This window comes from Nymphalis io, chromosome Z (assembly GCF_905147045.1).
Source record: "Nymphalis io chromosome Z, ilAglIoxx1.1, whole genome shotgun sequence".
NCBI lineage: Eukaryota > Metazoa > Arthropoda > Insecta > Lepidoptera > Nymphalidae > Nymphalis > Nymphalis io.
The window spans coordinates 15,156,244-15,175,567 of NC_065918.1; the positions used below are offsets into that span (position 1 = coordinate 15,156,244).

Consider the following 19,324-nt stretch of genomic DNA (forward strand, 5'->3'; position numbering starts at 1 on the left):
TTATCGTGAAAATTTTTCTCCCATGTCTAAATCATTGATATCTCCGAAGGTACCAGATTGACATCTGATTGGATTATGTATGCAAATACATAGAAAGTGTGACTGTGCTTACGAACTCACTAATACGTTTCAATATAGTTCTTATTCCTGGACGAAAGCCTCCCGCATAGAACACCTACCATCCCGATATTGGGCAGTCCGCATCCATGCCGTACCTGCCACCTCCTTTAAATCGTTGATCCACCGGAATATTTGTCCTTGAAAATAAATGGTTTCGGTGGATTGAAACTCAACCAGATATTATTTTCTTTCTATCGTAAAAGTAACAAAGTAAACATACAAAACTAAATTACATAATATTACTTAAGAGAAAAATTTGTTGAGCAAAGACCTCCTCTTCTAGTGACGAAAAGGTTCAGAGCTTATTCCAATACGATAGTCTAATGCGGATTATGGCAGAATTTTCGACGCGAGAATTTTTCTCAAGATGTTTTTCTTCATTGGCGATCGGGAGATGAATTATATACTCAAATTCGTTTCATAATCTTGAGTTTAGATTCGCGTGTATTAACCACTTTGTAATAAACCAATTCATTTTGCAAATTAACTATAATTGGTAATGGGAGTCATTAACCAAAAACACTTGTGATTGTTTTGCGTAATGTCACGCAAAACAATAACAAGTACGTAGGCTGGTAATTGGCTCGGTGTAAATCCTATTAACGTCATAATTTATAATAAATAACGTCATACTTTGCTTAATGTTATATTATCATTTTTGGCATTGAACACGTTCTCGGTAGCTACGTATGCTCGATAGTTTATGGTTACAGCTTATAAGGTATCGGATTCAAGGCTTAGCTTGGAACAAGAATAGTCAAGAAATTCCCCTGCCGTGAAAATCATTTAAAAGCCGTGGGTTGTGCACTTGATCTCTTTCCAGTCATATCAGATTATCGGTCCGTCGGACTCTTGAGGATGAGGTGCGAATTATATTTATACCTAAACAAAATTTAGCGAATAGTTATCATGTTAAAAACAATTTATTTTTAAAATAAATAATTTTCTTTAATTTACATTAATAACTCACTTATTAATTAAAAACTTTATAAACGAATATGTGGTAGAAAAACATTTCATGACAAAATTTAGCTTATTTTCTTATTATTATTATTAACAAAACAATTTGTTGCATAAAATTAGATAATCTGAATTGGATATACTTTATAACGTATATAATGTTATATTATTGTAACAGTTCAAATGCAATAAGGATTAATGTAGCGTGCTGAGTAACCGATTCCACGAATGCTTACGGAATTTTAGAAAGCAGAAAAAAGGTAGACGAGCAATTTATAGTGTCAGTGATGTTGTAGCAACTTTTTTTCAGTAAAAAAAACGGTTCATTTTTTCATTGAGGACAACTGTTTTGTGGTTTTTATCATTAAATACGACACTGTATTTTTATTTTAAAGCTTACAAATCAAACCAACATTTAAAATACGTTCCATTTTATTGAATCTTTAAAATGTATTCCTTGGATAAGTCACAGTGATAGTAACCGATATAAGTTTAAATAAAGAAAGAATTTATTCTGCTCGATTTTGGAGATATTACAAGATATTTGATTAAAAACATGAGAAATGAAACAAGTAGCATGCTAATTAGTATAGTATAAGTAAATAGATACTCATTGTATCAATCAATCAATCAACAGCCAATCGTTGTCCACTGCACTCATTGTATAATAATATTTAATACTACTATTAAAACATATATCATGGCGTAAAATTAAAATTATGTTAATTGCTATCGATTGAGTTTATTAGATTAATTGAATCGATTAAATTTAGTCGATAATTGTGACGATTAACAAGAATATCCATCCAGATTTAATATTGCAGGGCTTCATAAAATATGTATAAATATTAAACAAGATTTAAACAATCTTTATGAAATGTAATGAATGAAGATGTCTGATTTGGAAGTGTCTCAATCGTGACTTCGAGGGCTAAGTAAATTCATTAAACTTATTACTATATTTCATTGATTCTCTTAACTCGAAACTCTATTTAATACCAACTGTCTCAAGTGGTCTAGTGATTACAGGCTGCAGATAATAACTCAATCCTGGCTTAAAACTCTGGGACGGACATATAAAAAATATATAAAGAAATTCTCAGTAGTAGTCCAGAATTTCGCAGTTGGCAGTTGCTTACACCTCAGCTGGAAATACGAGGAATATAAGAAATAAGAAGGTGCTTGTATTTGCGCATACGCTTATGTGATATAATGTTATGTCCTGCAAGTATCCATTGTGAATGGACACTGCGACCGAAATTAATTTAATATCATCACTTATTCTACATTTTAACTGTTTTTTTATAATATTGAGATGTTATTAATTTTTTTTAATTATACATAAGATCGGAATGTGAGCACTTCTAAGAAGAACTGATCAGATATGTTCTAAGACAAGTTTTATCAATCGTCACAAAATAATCATCCGAAAATCCGAGAGATATTAATAATAATTAAACAAAATATTTCACTAGAAAACATTTATTTAACTAATACTTTATTTTATAGTTAAAATCTTCTTAATTAATGTTTCATAACCAAGGAACATCGAGTTGATTATGCATCCAACATTTTCTTACTATAATTAACAAAATTAGGCGAGCTTAACGTGTATGTATAATTTTACCTAAATTTGATGTATCAATCACGATGTCAAATATGCTAAATTTATGTATAGGAATACATGACTATATGCCCCTATTCGTTAGAACAGTTAGAAATTTGGTATAGAGCATACCAAATTACGGCACGTATAGTCTAAATGTGTCCTGTCTTACAATACGCGATTGACCATACCTAAAGATTAATCAAGGTGCAAAGCTATTTAAAAAGGCTTACGTCGCGTGTTTGAAATACGCCAAACTTAGTTGTAACAAAACTCAATTTTTCATAAATTTATAAGTATATTTTGAGTGAAATAAGTTTAATTTCATTCCTTTTTTTAATAAATACCTCAAAAAATGTTTTAAAAACTAGGAATCGGTCCCTGCTTGAAAACTGACCATTTATTTATTTTAACAAAATTCAAATAAATGTGCCATTAAAAAAAATTGTTTTTGTCCTTAAACATTAAAAACCAAAAAAAAAACTATTTAAAATAACGATATTCATGTATACTTATAAACTAATTAGTTAATACATGAATCCATAGTAAAATAAGCCCTTTTTATACAATGATTTTCCATTGCAATATGATTCTGGCATTCCTTATTGAAAGCGTTAATTGCGGTCCTATCAGAAATATGAAATTTTAAAAATACATATTTACAACCTCAGATTACATTTAAAACTATAAAGATTATAAATAATATAACAAACTTGAATGCAAGTTTTGTTTGTTTGAATATGCATTATTACGAAACCATACAAAGTATTATCGAAAAAATATATTATGATAAATTAGTTCTTTAAAATATTAAAACGGTAAAATTTTTAAATGAAATTTATTTTTACTATCTGTATTTTATATAACAAGTACAATTCTTCTGAATTTAAAAATATATATTTCGTTCGAAAAAAATATTAGATTTTATAGTGTAAAGCGAATAAATCCGTTTTTATCGTATTTCGTATTTAAATTTGTTGACTATGATGTTTTACGTAGGTGAAATTTTATTTCAATTTTTGAATTATTAATAAATCCAATAGTCGTTTGTTAAATATTTGAGTTAAAGTAATATTGACATTGGGTAAATAAAGTAATTTTTTTACACAGATTATAAATTGTGTGATTTTGGCTGAGTTAAACATCTGATTTTAACCCGTAGATGTCGTAGAGTTTGCTACGAGCGTATTTTTTGTTGGGCGCATCCATCAATTATCGTCAATAGCACCTCAATCACCCGTACGACGAGCAAAGGCATTTTTAAAAGGCGGTAGGAATTCTCCAGGCCATTAAAGTTTGCAAAATATTTTTCCCATAATATCAAAACCTGGAATATAAAATTAAAATTGTAATAAATATTTTTGTTTTGTTCAATTAATATTTATTAAACTTCAATTGGATTCTAGCAGTTGATTCTTCGTTTTATTATGTATTTTAATAAAAAAGGCACATTTTCAATTCAATTTATATAATTATTAACCTAGCAAGTATTTGCATGTTTGTGAAAAAAATATTAAATAGATTAATGATCAATATTAAAGATAAAAATTTCAACCAAACAACAACGAACCTTTGCTAGTGAAATTAATTATTGAACTAATAAATTTAATTTTAATTTGTTAGATCGCCAGAAATTCCACGAGTGTTTCTTAATTGACCCAGAAACATTTCGATCTATGTCTTCTATTCACGTAAGGTCTTACTATTTTGTATCAATGTAATATATACATATAGTATAGTACCTCGCTGGTATATAAAACCGAAGACCCCGAAGTCCCGGGTCGGGCCCATAATAACTTATGGTTTAATGTAAGTAATGATCTATATTTCACTATACATGTGATACATTGAACCGTCGGCCTTCGTATTATAAATTAATAATATTATTTAAAAATAATAAACGATTGTTTTTTATATTACACGACGCTGACCAAATTTTTCCAAAATAAATTTTTTATACGTATTTTAGAAATATTCCTAAGTACAAATCAATCTTCATGATTAATCTGATCAATATTGCAATTCCCATTTTCCAAAATTGACGTTGTATTTAAAAGTTTATTTCATTTGTTATTGTTTTTAAGCCGATAGCATTTCCCGTCGACTCGTTTAAAACAATAAAAATAACCTTGAACTTATCATATTTCCGTTACAGAATACTTCAGCTTATTTTTAAAATTTCAATTAATATATTGAGAATTCTTTTAAACTTATTTTATTCAATTTTATAAAACTCTTGCAAACATTTATCAATATTCGGATGGCTCATCAGTTAATATGATTTCTATAAAGTTATTTTAATCTTATATATCAACATGTACTTGATAAGAACGTTCCGTTTAAAAATTTTATATATATATTGATTGATTGTTTTTTGATAAGTTATTGCAATTTAATTTTAGTGTTTTTCTTAGATTATTATAGATAATATTTTTCTTTAAATATTATTTCATTTAATTATTATTCGAAAATATTCGTTGGTTTATGGCTAAAATACCGTCGGGTTATGTTATATATTTAATAATTTATAATTGTTACGTCTATTAAACGCTTAATTAGTTAAATCATTTTGGATCGAAATTTATTGTTTATTTACTATAAATTATAAAAGTTTTATTTTACGGTTGCATTGCATTGCAGACATGTAAATATTGGAATCATAAGATCTTACGTGAATTAAACCTCTCAGTCAGGTCTCATTATATTGGCATATCATACTATGATCTATGATTTACTGTTCAATGCGGTAATGTGAGGCTTATACGCACCGCACCTGCGGTGCTGTGTGTACCGCACGGTATTGCAGTATGGCGCCGATAGTCTCGCAGCGACATTTACTCGAAGCATACTAAACAAAAATTCTATACCGTGATTATTAACCGGTCAATCAGCTTTGGAATACTAGTCAGTGTAAGTGCTAGTAATGGTTTTCCTTAAAGGCTAACCGTTCTGAGTCAAGTCTTGATGCCGTCAGCATCTTTACCCAACGGCTATGTCCTCGTAGCGTGCTTCGTAGCATCCTGGTGCTACGAAGCACGATCAAATCATAATAAAATAATAATAATGGGAAAACCAAAAAGAATTATTAAATTCAACGACATTTAAATATTAGCTCGTAAATTATTATTTAATTTTTATATCAATAAATGTTCTTTTATGTTCATTTGTAATAAAATAAAGGTACATTTACTTTTTTCTTGTCAAATACTAAGATATTTTTTAGATATTAAAGGCCTTATAATAATTATTAATTATTAATTATAAACTCTAAGCAATGTTGTGTCTTCTTCGTTCGTATGTCAAATAATAATGACAGAAAGATAGCAATCAGTGTTTAACTAAGTCGCTTAGAAACTTTTATAAGGAGGGAAATTTCCGAAATGATAATGACAATTTTGTGTTAAAGATTTAGATTAAATATATATTCTTCATTATGTTGCATAAAGTATGTACTCGTAATTATATTTATCTCAGTTGGAAGAATTCAAGAAAATAAAAAATTACGTTTTATGATTTTGATAATGTAATTTTTTAAGTAATGATTTTTACAATGGTGAAATATATTATCCCATCTGAAATAACAACATAACCCAATTTTTATTTTATTTTTAAATTTTTGTGGCTATTTTTTGTTTTTTTTTTTTTTTTGTTTATAAGCTTGAAAGTCTAAATAGTGTTTATGGCTGTTATTCTTCAATAACCAGTTAAATTGTAAGCGGATTGATTTTCAATAGGAAGACCGATTTTTCCGTGTTGAAGCTGTTGGATCGTTAAACTCTAAAGCTCCAGTGAACGAGAAACGTACTACGTTTACATTGAAAACTATATATTTAAAAATATATATATTTTATTGGTTGTATTTAATACGTAGCAAAACAACAGCCAATCATGAGCCCCCATAGCCCAGTGGATGAAAAAGACCAAACTATACGAGTGAAATCCGGACAAGGGCATTAATTATAAATTTTGCTAGACATGTCTAGCAAAATGATGACATTAATGAAGGTCAATGTTGTATTATTTTGTTCCAGCGTAACTATTGAACATAATTAAAGGGTTTACCAACGTCACCTGCGTGTAGTCAACATGATGATTATCTCAGCACAAACTTGACGACGTAAGTGGTATTCTTCTATAATTAATGGTAAATAATTAAAATTTGATATATTATAATAGTTATATTAGAATATTTATTTTTAAAACATGAATTGTGTTTGTTTCGCATTTTTATTAGTTAGATTTGATTATCGGATGTTCTCGTAGTTCTTTTTTTATTATAAAATTAAACATAATTTCATTTTACATTAAAATTGTCGATACATTCGTTTAAATTATTTAAATTGTATCATGTAATATTATTAAATGATATAATACTTTGTCTATAAGCTTATTTTAATAAATCAGATATTTTTCAATGTATTATGTTAATCTGGAAACTTAGTCGTTTTATGCTAATATTATTTTATTTTTTGTCTTTGAATATTATTAACGTCCATTTCGTAACACATCGTTTTTATAATCATCGTTATTTTTTTTTTAACTTTCAGAAATTCAGTAGTATAATAAAAAAAACCTGTCTTTATATTAAAGTAAAGAACTTTTAATATTAAAATAAATTACGAATATGAATTTTTGGTTAAATTTAGGGCTTGGTAATACCGAATTGTAATTTATATACGGATAAATGTAAAATTAGTTAAATTTAATAGCTTTTTTTCGATTTCTTAGATCATTTTATAATTTTTGATTTAGTTTTATGAAAGGTGCGGATTTATTATATAATTTAAGCCGCACATTTTTATTAATTGTATTAATATTTTTAATTAGTTTAGTTTTTTATAATAACGCATAAATTTTATGCATTTTCAAAATAATTCATAAAATATTAGTAACTTTAATTTATAAAAAAAAAATCTGTATAACTAAAATTGAATAAAAAATCTTTAAGCACTATTAGAGCTTATTTTAATATGACTTTAATTCAGATCAAAAACAGGTTCGGTTTTAAATGTAAAAAATAAAAATAAAAAAAAAACGGGATAAAATAAAAAAATAATAATTTATAATTAATGTAATGTACTTACGCGGCGTGATCTGCATGCGGCAACCAAGCAATCGCGAGAGCCACCACAAGCGCAAGGCTGCGAACACAACGCGGTCGTTTCGATTGCATGTTTATGTCGGCACATGCAGCGGACGCCGGCAACCGTGATCGCGTGTCTACCTGACGGTGGACTATCACGGTCTCAGGGTCTTGGCTCAGTGTGGGACCCGCGCTTGCGCCCTGCGACCTATCGACCGCCCGGCCCGACCCGCCCGAACCTCTCCTTCCGCTCACCGCTGATTTTCAGATCCTCAACTTCTATCGAGCGAAAAACACTAATTTTACTCCCCACATTAAAAGGAGATTTTTTTTTATTGTTTACCTTTTTAAATTCTAGAGTTCGACTCGCGACTGCGCTTTCGCGCAATGAGATGATATCACACGGCGGTTTCTCCGAGTCCGTTCAAATTGCATGTTGACGTTTCATTAATTATTCGTAATAGAAAGAAGTTTCTGCTACCGTCACTGTTACTAATTGTTTGTAAATTTAATGCATATTTAAATATCTGATAATCGTTTAATGTTTACCGAAAATTAACGAAGTTGAACAAAAGCTCAGTAACGCTTTAATGACACCTTTCCATATTTATAATTAATAACCTAAGTACCCTACTTGCCAAGTAGGGGTAGAACTTGACATTGAAAACAACGCCCGACGTGCTTTGCCAATTAAACTTAGTCTTGCTGAGTCGAATATTTAAATAACAGTACTTGAGCGGCCGAGCCCTGCTCTGCTATTTTTGTTTTTTTTTTATATGTTTTGTTACAGGAAACGCTATATATTGTAATTCAAATCCAAATTATTTAATTGCAAAGTTGTAGGTATATTATATATATATGCTATAAAAAATACGTAGAATATCAGACTACCTTATTTTAATTTATAGAAGATATATTAAAATGTCATAAAATTAATTTAGAAAATTTACATTTATAAATAATATAACAATATTTTAAAATTTCGATTATTTACAATAAATTTAACTGTTTAAAAGTTTATCTATTTATTGTACTACCCTATTCTAAATATTCTTTTAAATTATAATACCATGGATTAATTAACCAATGCTTTAGTTTTTGTTTAAAACAAATTAAATTTTTGAATTGACTGATGTCATTCGGCAACTTATTAAAAAAATTACAGCCATAAAATAAAAGTTAACACTGCATAATTTAGTTCTAACTTTAGGCAGTATTAATGTGTCTGACTATCGGGAGAAAATTACTTTCATGTGTACTACACGTTTCATATAAACAAGGGACAGTCAGTTTTTCAACCTATTGAAAAGGGGTCTACATGATACTACAGAGGGAGATATAGGTGAACTTAAGAAGCAAAACCCGAAGTACAAAATTTAAGCCAAATCGTTAAAGCAGTTTCCGAAATAAACAATACAAAAATAATTTCTCATTTAATATTATAAAATATTAAAATTTCATAAATTATTAACATGAAATAAAAATAACAAAATAATGCAACCTTTTCTTGTAAATAACTATTAAAATGAAAAACAAACAATTTGATGTTGAGTGCTAACAAAATATGCAGGAAATTTTAAATATTTTAATTTTAGCAGCTCTTATGAAACTTTTAAAAATGTAAATGTTAATTTTATTTAAATTACAACGAAATATAAACCTCTTAATTTTTATTTTATCCTATTTTACATCCGATTATTTTTTAAATCATTTAGTTCAAACATTATATGAAGATATTACACGTGGTTCGTTCCCGGCAAATAGACTACACTCAAGAACTTCGTATACAATTTGCTAGTGAGATGGAAATTGCATGCATGCCTCCAGCTCAAAATGAGCATTCGAAGTTGTGAGGTCTTGACCGCTCAAAGCGCAACGTTTTCAACGACGATTTCAAACAGTATTGAGTTTGCCCTCTTAAACACGGGTACACATAATATCTACGAATCTATAAATTAAAACAGGCAATTGGTACACAAATAAAAAATAAACTACTAAATAACTTTATACATAATCATCTTATAAATATATATATGAACAACAAAAAACAAATATTGGAATACCAAAAAAAAAATATTAACATTTACTTATATAGTCATTAGTGTTGTTTTTAAATGACTCCCTGTATACAAAAACATTTCCTTAAGAGTTCCACTATTTAATATTTATTTAATATCAATACCGTTAATATTATTATTCAAATAATTAATATTTAGCATGCTTACTGTTTAATTCAGATGCGAATCAATCGTTTCACCCAACTCTTATTAGGTGCTACGCCTGCCGCATTGCGTCACTCGACCATTCTGGTATTTAACTCTACACAGGCCGGTTAGTCGTTTCTGGAACTAATGTACACTTAAAAAAATACACAGCTAATTAACTTAACTGAATATATTATACATACCTATTTATCTTGATATTAAACATTAAACATTACATATTTAACCTTTGGGATTACTTGCATTTAATTTTCATATGGTAATAATTATTTTTTTAGGTTATAAAAAAATTTGACTCTTCGCAGTGAAAACTTAACCTATTGAATTCGTTATTTTCATGCAAAATCTAAGTAGAATCTATCCTATAGTAAGCGTGTCGAGCTGCATTTTAAAGCAAAGAATTTATACAAAATATACTTGGTCTGAAAAATTACACATAAAAAAATAATTAAGGCTAATACTTAATTAAAGTTCATTAAATACAATTTGTATTTCACAAATCCATTTATGTAAAATGTAACTGCCCATAAGTGCACCATTGTTGGTCTAAGGCCGAGGAGGCCTCCTCTTATAAATAAAGCTTGGAGCTTTTTCGTCACGGTACTACAGCGGTGCATAGCCTTCATGTGTCCTCACCATTATTTCCTTTTGCTTACCTATAATTCTCATTTACAGCAAAACATAAAATTAGAATATATTAAATACAAAAGCAAAAATAAAGCATTTTGTCGATTTTGAAATTTAAATTTATAAAGATGAATGATAAAGGAAGGACTGTGGGGACAGGATGTGTGGACCCTGCACCACCCTCCAGTCATGGAATGCGTCCCACTATATTTATTGAGACCAAAAATTTAGTTTTTAGTTGCAAAATTGATTGCAAATTAAATAAGCCCATTATTTATAATAAAATTATATTTCTCTCAATGTTATTCTTTGCAAAAAAAAATTTAATTTTTTATACAAAAATGCTTGATATTTGAACTGAAAAATCATTGAGTGACATTAAGGTTAAACTAAATAATGTTATTTCCGTAACCCATCCTTATTAATAATAAAAGAAAGTTATCTATTAAAGTGTTGTCAAGTATTTGTGCTGGTGTAATTAGATCAGAGTCGATATTAGCATTCTATCTTATATGAATAAAATATTGGTCGTCCTCTTTATCTCTACTAAACTACTCACTAAGTAAATGTATAAAAATGATATTAAAATATAATAAAAATCTTAAATTCCATATATTTGAAGCATGTAGCCATAATAAGAAATTATCTATCCTGATAAACGCTTCCGATGACACTTGTTTCAAATGTGGGTGATAGGGTATTATACCATCAGCTACATTAAGTTAAGTAGTGTATTTTTATGTAACATTTGATTCATGGAACATATAAAATTTAAAAAAAAAAGTTGCCAAATTAATACATGCATAATGTGTTTGTTTTTTGTTAAACAACCTGGAATAATAAAATCTCGACAAAGCAAGTCGGACCTTAATCATATTTGTCAAACTTCAAATGTCCTCTAGTATGAATATAGTAAACATCATGGTTAAATACAGAGAACTTTACCTTCAAAACTGAAGTCGAAATTTGCAATCAATGCCCAATGTAAATAAAACTACACGCTTCAACTGTATCTGAACTCGATCCGCTAAAATTATTTGACGGTAGTCGATTTTCTTAAGACAACTTAAGATCTTAATCAAAGATTGCGGGTCCGTATCCGGACAAGTTAAGATTACAGAATATTCTTGTGCTTATTTTGTGTTTAAAATTTATTTCATGCACAGCGTAAAAGAAAACATCGCATCTTTAGGAAACCTGCAAGTACCGGATGAAAATCTGCTATAAGTTTACCCAATAACCTAAATCGAAGTAACGTGGAAAACAAGGTAGTTTACTTTTTTTCTTTAAAAAGTAAAGTAACAAATTTTGGCATTTTTGTCTTTGTGAAAGCCAGCCTGGGCGTGCCAGTCAAAAAGTACTGTAATGAATTATTGTGTCGCTGTTTAGGATAAAACAGTGCAATTACAAACAAAATTAACAATAGTTCTCATGTTTGATGGAGCATTGATAATAGAGTCATCAAAATCATTGTCATCGTCATTGCCAGCCTGTGTCACTCCACTGCTGGTGCACATTAGAAACAGTTTATTATGTTGTATATTTTTTAGATATAGCTTAATATGCTGACGCAGTCGAAGAGAAAATTGTTGTCTAACGGTTTCCAAGCGAATGCTGCACAAACTAGTACCGATACACGAAAACTTTTTGTCAGATATTTGTAGGTTTCCAAAATATCTACGAAAAAGTCAGCGACAGCACGTATTATTTTTTATATATCACTAACAGCATTAATTTATTGTCCCATCTATATACATATTTATATGGGAAAGTACATATATATCAAAACAAATAACATATTAAATTCAAACATTGTGTCCTAATAAACAAAACACTGCATTTCCCATACTATTCTTATTTTAGTAATATAACGGGATATTTAAATAGCCCGTACAACGCTTTAGCACAGTACGGGTGAATTGATTGTAATTTTAAATACAAGCGTAGTAGTGACGGTTTCTTTGTTAACCCTTATACGAAAACAACATGGATTTGTCGTTGTTCGCCCTAATTTTGGCTTGATGAACGTCCAAAGGCCCCTCTGATTAATGACATGAGATAACGTTGGTTATCAACACTAATCCCACCGGTTTCTCCAGTCATAAAGAGCACAGTTGCTCATACTACGCCAACATTTTTTTTTCCTTTCCTTATGGCTTGCATCTACGCTAATTCAGTACAAAATATTCTGCCTATGTCGCATATGATAATTACGTAGGAAATTAATAATAAGCCCCGCCTGATTAAAAATTTAATAAAGAGGTTCTTATAAATTTCATATTTATAGTAAACTTTTTTTTCAGTAATTAAAATGTAAATATGTCAAAAAGGTCAATATGAAATGAAATAAATCACCCCCAAGCAATATTGAATGTTAAAGTTCATATTACGTAGATTTTAATGAAGGTTTCGTCATTTGAAATATTTATATTTGACACAAGAATTTATTTGTCATGCAGCTGAAAAATTAATAATCAAGTATTCAAACGTACGGTCTATGTCTTGATATAGCTTTAATTACTTACAAATACTTGTTTTGACCTACATTTCTAGAAATACTTTCGTAGCTATAGGCTCACGTGCCGCTATTAAAATTCAATTTCTGATTATATAACATTCTACACGCAAACTACTCAACGTGCTTTGGTTGGTGCAACGGTTACTTACTAGTGCTACGTACAGTCAACCTCAAACTTTGAGTAACAATTAATAAATATCACTGGTCATTGGTCAATTATTTGTACAACAGTGATACTTTCTTTTCCTTTTTTATTGTTTAAAGGGTGTATCATCATATTCAGCCCACATTTATCCACTGCTGGACATAGGCCCCCTCACAGGCGCACCAATTCTCCCGGTCCTGTGCTAGTCGCATCCATTGAGCACCCGCCATTTTCCTAAAATCGTCGGACCATCGGGCGGGTGGTCTGCCCACTTTGCACTGCCTTGCTTCTCTAGGCCACCACTCCGTGACGACTTTAATCCACCTTCCATCTTCTCGTCTGGCTAAGTGTCCTGGTGATACGCTTCCCATTATCTTCGACTTTCGTCTTTCGTCGGATTTCCGCGTTTGGTACACGATTTGGTACACGATAAGGTGTGTGAGCCATTATAATTGCGTGCACGAATATTGACAAAACATCTTAGATCTTAGACGATGTTAAGTCCTCCTGTCCCTTCTCAAAGATGACGAACAATCCACCACACTTATAACTGTATATTATATTATTGCGTAAGCTCAAGTAAACTCTCTATTTCCTCGCTTTCATAATCCAACGGGACTCTAAATCCGACACAACCGGTAGGAGCTTAGTCGTACAACCAATGGTTTTACGTGCTTTTCAAAATCGAGTGTGTTAATATTCTCGTGCATAGTCCGCTGCTTACGTGCTTTGTAAAACCTAATCGCAGCCACTGACATTGTCTCGACAGAACCATTAATAATAAATAATATTGATAATGAATAACTCATTTTTTTGTCTTTGAATACATATCAAAGTGATCAGCGGCCTTAGACGTTAAACACTAAACTATCGAGGCAGTGAACATTATTATTATTTACCAAATATTATTTTATCGTAAATATTAACCACGTATAATATTTACGATAAAATAATATTTGGTATAAACATCTATTATCTTAACATGACTGTACTTATTTGTACACGTACCTATACAATTTATTTTATGTTATTTCTCTTCGTATTACAACTTGTTATATAAATTATTCACACTCCTCAGATATTAGAATTTTATATCGGAATTTTCATTTCATGTTTTCAGAAATTTCAATAAAAATAATGTAGTTGATGTACGGTCAATTTCTAAAAATTCGCGCTGGCGTACGTAATGAAGTCCCGATCACAATATTACGATCAAGCGACGAGCGAGTGAAGATTCTATGTATTGATACAAATACACCTGTTGAATTATACAAGACAAATACACCAAACTTACTTGAGAGTTATTATTTCAAACAGGTGTGACGGTAATATTATTCTATAGAATTATCAGCAAAACAGTCGCTCTCGCTTCGCTCGGTTGTGCAAGTATGTTCGATGCTTTCTTTCATCCAATTAGTGCCCTCTGCTTGATGCGGGTGCTATTTAATTGTGAATAGAAGGGCTCGTATCCGCTCCTCTAATGAAGTGCCCACTTAGAAGTTTTTAAGAGAACTCAAAGAAGAGTAGACTTGCGACGGAGACTTAATCGATTAATTTACATGACAACATTATAAAGTGTGTCTTGAATGAGATGAGGTAAACACATTTCTACCCAAAACCAACGGTACATATGTAAAATACAATTGCAAAACTACTAGGGATGCTTACTATTTTTTTAGGTTTTGAAATTATTAAAAGTGTAAAAAACCAACATTTTTAACTGTTTAAATGGAGAGGTTCGTTCCCACATATGCGTCCACTGCTCCACCCGTTCAATGCTCGTAGCTTGGTGGAGCTCTCCTAGGGAAACGAGGTCGATCAAAATTAAAATCAAAATGTACTTTTTTCAAGTAGTACTATTTGAAAGTTGGCTTACTCCATTTTTATTAGTTATACAATACTTGTAAGGTAAAATTAGAAAGATATCATACACAAACATAAACTTCCTTTCTTGCTTTCAAGTTTGATCCTCTGCACTAGTTAAACGAGATCCGGAATTCAAATTATTATATTATAGTATTATTTATTTTTGTATTAATTTAAGAAAATAACCCATAATCGAAGAAGCGGATATTATAAAATTTATATTTTTGTTGGAAAAGAGCCCATTTAAAATTAATAATTGTCGTCACTCTAGCTTAACCTTTAGTAGAGTCATATTGTCAGACGTCTTAATTCGCACACATGCGTGGAAGTACCATCTTAACGCGGAGAGACGAATTACGCGACCGATTAAGGTGTCTGATTCCCCAAAATATTTTAAGTATGTGAAATCGTCATTCATTAACACAGGAGTAGTATCTTATAGCATAATACATTTAATGTTATATACTTATTTTAATTCCGACCGATGAGGATTTGAGGATTGCGCCCAAGAACTGCGCAAAACTTACAGTATCGACGTGGAGCTTAAAAGGCTCAATATCGATATTGTAGCATTACAAGAGACCAGAACTGAAGACGAAGGGTCTTTGCGTGAAGCTAACTACACTACTGGAAGGGCAAGAGTTCCTTGGAAACACGAGAGCATGGTGTAGGTTTCGCGGTTCGAAACCATCTCATCAACGCCATAGAGACACCTGTAGGTGTTTCCGAGCGGATTATGGTCTTGCGTATAAACACAAAAAGCGGCTTTGTCACGCTAATTTCCGCTTACGCACCGACGCTTAGTTCAAAACCTGAGACTAAGGATCAATTCTACGGCTAGCTCGATGAGACAGTGCGCAGGGTGAATTCAACTGACAGACTGCATATTTTGGGTGACTTTAATGCCCGCGTCAGTCAGGGCACATCAGCCTGGCCTGAATGCCTCAGTGCACACGGCATAGGCAAGCTTAATGACAACGGACAACGACTGTTGGAGTTTTACTCAAAGCACCAGCTGTGTGTTACCAACACCTTTTTTAAAGGCAAAATGATGCGGAAAGTCTCGTGGATGCACCCTCGATCTAAACACTGGCACCAATTAGACCTTGCTCTTACAAGAAGGAGGGATCTACGGGAAACGCTCCACACGCGGGCGTTTCACAGTGCCGATTGCGACACCGATCACAGCCTCGTTGCTACTAAAGTCCGAATTGTCCCTAGTAGAGTCCATTCTTCCAAGCCACTCGTTCGAAAAAAGATAAATCTTTTCAAGACTCGTCACATGGAACTAGTGGAGTCATTTGGGGAACTCGTCCGCGAAGAAGTTGCAACTTGGGTCAGTACGGCATCAGCGCGAGTCGAATGGGAAAAAGTCAAGCCTCTTCTCACTGACACTGCAGGCAAGGTTTTTGGCTATCAAAAGGCAAAATCTTACGACTGATTTCAAGAAAACGAGGAGCACTTACTTCCCTTGATTGACTCAAAACGCCAAGCCGCTTTAAATTTTCGCCTTAACCCTTGTGATGCGACGCGTGAAGATCTCACGAAGGCAAAAGCCTCACTCCAGCGTACGGAAGTCCACTACAGCATATGGCGGGGTGTACGCGGGCATCAAAAGAGCTCTTGGACCTACTCCAAAAAAGACGGCACCTCTCAAGGAAACCGACGGTTCTGTTATAACAGACAGCACCCGTCAGATGGCAAGATGGGTAGAATACTACAAGGGGCTCTACTCGTGCCCAGTGGATATTCAGCCAGAAACAGTGGAGCTTGTCCCGAATCTGGCAACTTGGCATGAGCTAGACGTTGCACCCACAGTAGAGGAACTTTATCTGGCCGTCAAGAAGCTCAAATGTGGAAAGAGCCCCGGAAAAGACGATGTTGTCACCGAAATCGTCAAGCTTGAGTTCCTCTTGCCCATCCTTCATAACCTGGCTAAGTGCTGGGAAGAAAACTACGTCCCTCAGGATATGCGAGATGCTAACATCGTCACTCTTTATAAAGGCAAAGGCGATCGTGGCGACTGCAACTGTTACCGCGGAATATCTCTTCTTAGCATCGTCGGTAAAGCCTTTGCCAGGGCCATTTTAGGCTAGATAACTACAAAGGCTCGCCGACCGCGTATACCCTGAGGCACAATGTAGTTTTTGGTCTTTTGTCTCCGTGAGCAGAGAAGGGTTGTACTCGGTTCTTGTCAGAATTGGATGCCCCCCAAAACTCGTAAGGATAGTACAATCATTCCACGAAGGTATGGAAGTCACCGTCCTGCACAATGGCAACACATCCACGCCATTCAACGTACGCCGTGGTGTTCGTTAAGGTTGTGCACTGGCCCCCACCTTGTTCGGAATATTCTTTTCGGTGCTTCTGAAGGTTGCTTTTGGAGATGAAAAGCAAGGCGTCCACTTACACACACGAACCGATGGTTGGCTGTACAACATCTCAATGCTCAAGTCCAAACGCCACAGGGAGGACCTATTTGTAGATAGTCTCCACTTCGCTGACGACGCTGCTTTCGTTGCTCATGACCAAGCTCAACTCCAGAGTCTAATGGACAAATTTGCCAGAGCGTGCGACCTCTTTTCAATGTCCATAAACTGCAAGAAGACCGTAATTTTAGCGCAAGGATGTTTAGAGCAACCAATCATCTTGCTTAACGGCGCACCTTTACAGGTGGTTAACAAATTTTGCTACCTTGGGTCGCATTTGTCGAGCAATCTCTCGCTTGATGCAGAGATCGACTTCCACATAGGCAAAGCAGCCTCTACGTTCGGGAGGCTCTGTACAAGGGCTTGGAATAACAGACACCATACGGTAAAAACGAAAATGCTTGTTTACCAATCATGTGTCTTAAGCACACTCTTATATGGAGCAGAAACGTGGACAACGTACGCAAAACAAGAACGCCGACTAAACACATTTCACTTGCGCTGTCTTCGGAACATTTTGGGCATCACATGGTAGGATCGCGTGACAAACGAGTCTGTTCTAGGCAAGGCACAGCTGCCTAGCATCATGGCCATTCTCAAAAAAACGGTTACTGGGACACGTGCATCGAATGGAGCAGACTCGTCTTCCAAGGCAAATACTACTGGGAGAGGTTGTGGATGCAAAGAAGTCTGTTGGGCGCTAAAGATTGCGCTAAGCGTGATATGGTTGCGTTTAACATCCCTAGCAATCGATGGGAGGAATTGGCAGAGGACCGTGCCAAGTGGCGACGCCTTATTCACGAAGGTCAATCAAAGCATGACAATGACTGGCTTAAATTACTAAAAGAAAAACGCACGCCTAGTGCGTTTTTCTTTTAGTGAGCGGGCTTCAAACCCCCGCCCATCTGGGGGCGCATACACTTGTCGGAAGTGCGGCCGAAGGATCCTCTCTCGCATTGGTCTTTTCAGTCATGAACGCAAGTGCCTTCGCGATGCCGCTTAAATCATCTGTCAAAGATGCAGAGGCCTAAAGTAATACATTTAATCATTGTGTGTTCTATCTGCAGTTGTACCAACTTACGCTTTACCCTTTTGTAAAAAGAAAAGTTATAAGTTAGATTATCGCGAACATGCCCTTAGCTAGGATGTTGATGTATCTCATTATTAATGAAGTTTCATTGCAAAAAGCTCGCAAAAAACCGCTAGATAGAACTTAAAATAAGAGAATATGTAAAGATCGATATTAAAATGAAAATTAGAAAATAAAATAAATATGTCGACGACGCATATGAAAATATGCGTCGTAAACATGCTCGGAATTATAAAAAAGCGCAAACAGAAAAAGCCTCGCGTCAATAGGAATGGAAAAAAAACATCAAATTCCAAGGCCGAACGAATGCGAGAACGATGAAAGCTTCAAAAAGAAAATGAAAAAATTGAAATTTTTCCCTTGCGGATATGTTCGATCTACGAATAAATTCTATTAATTTATTCATTCATTCATTCACCTTGGCCCGTGGATACTTAATACATAGACCTGACTAATCCTCTCTCCACTGCCTCGATACTCGGTCAATATTTATACCATCAAACTGACATTGAAAGTCTTGACGCATGTTAATACCGAAAGCTATGAGATAGTGCTAAGTGATACGCCTGAAGGTGCCTGAGACCACTTGTTAAGCATTATTATTAGCTACCACAGACCATTGATTTATATCAATTGTTAAATTTATTGCATAAGCAAT

At 33.0% G+C, this 19,324-nt stretch overlaps 1 protein-coding gene across 1 annotated transcript in view; it reads right to left on the minus strand.

Moving 5' to 3' along the window:
• The window catches only part of LOC126780504 (gamma-aminobutyric acid receptor subunit beta-like), a 60,233-nt gene extending 52,369 nt beyond the window's left edge, over nt 1–7,864 (minus strand). Inside the window, exon 1 of the mRNA XM_050505060.1 lies at nt 7,771–7,864. Coding sequence (XP_050361017.1) covers nt 7,771–7,859 — 89 coding nt within the window. The 5' untranslated portion in view covers nt 7,860–7,864. The remainder of the gene's footprint in view (nt 1–7,770) is intronic.
• Between the last annotated feature and the right edge of the window lie 11,460 nt (nt 7,865–19,324).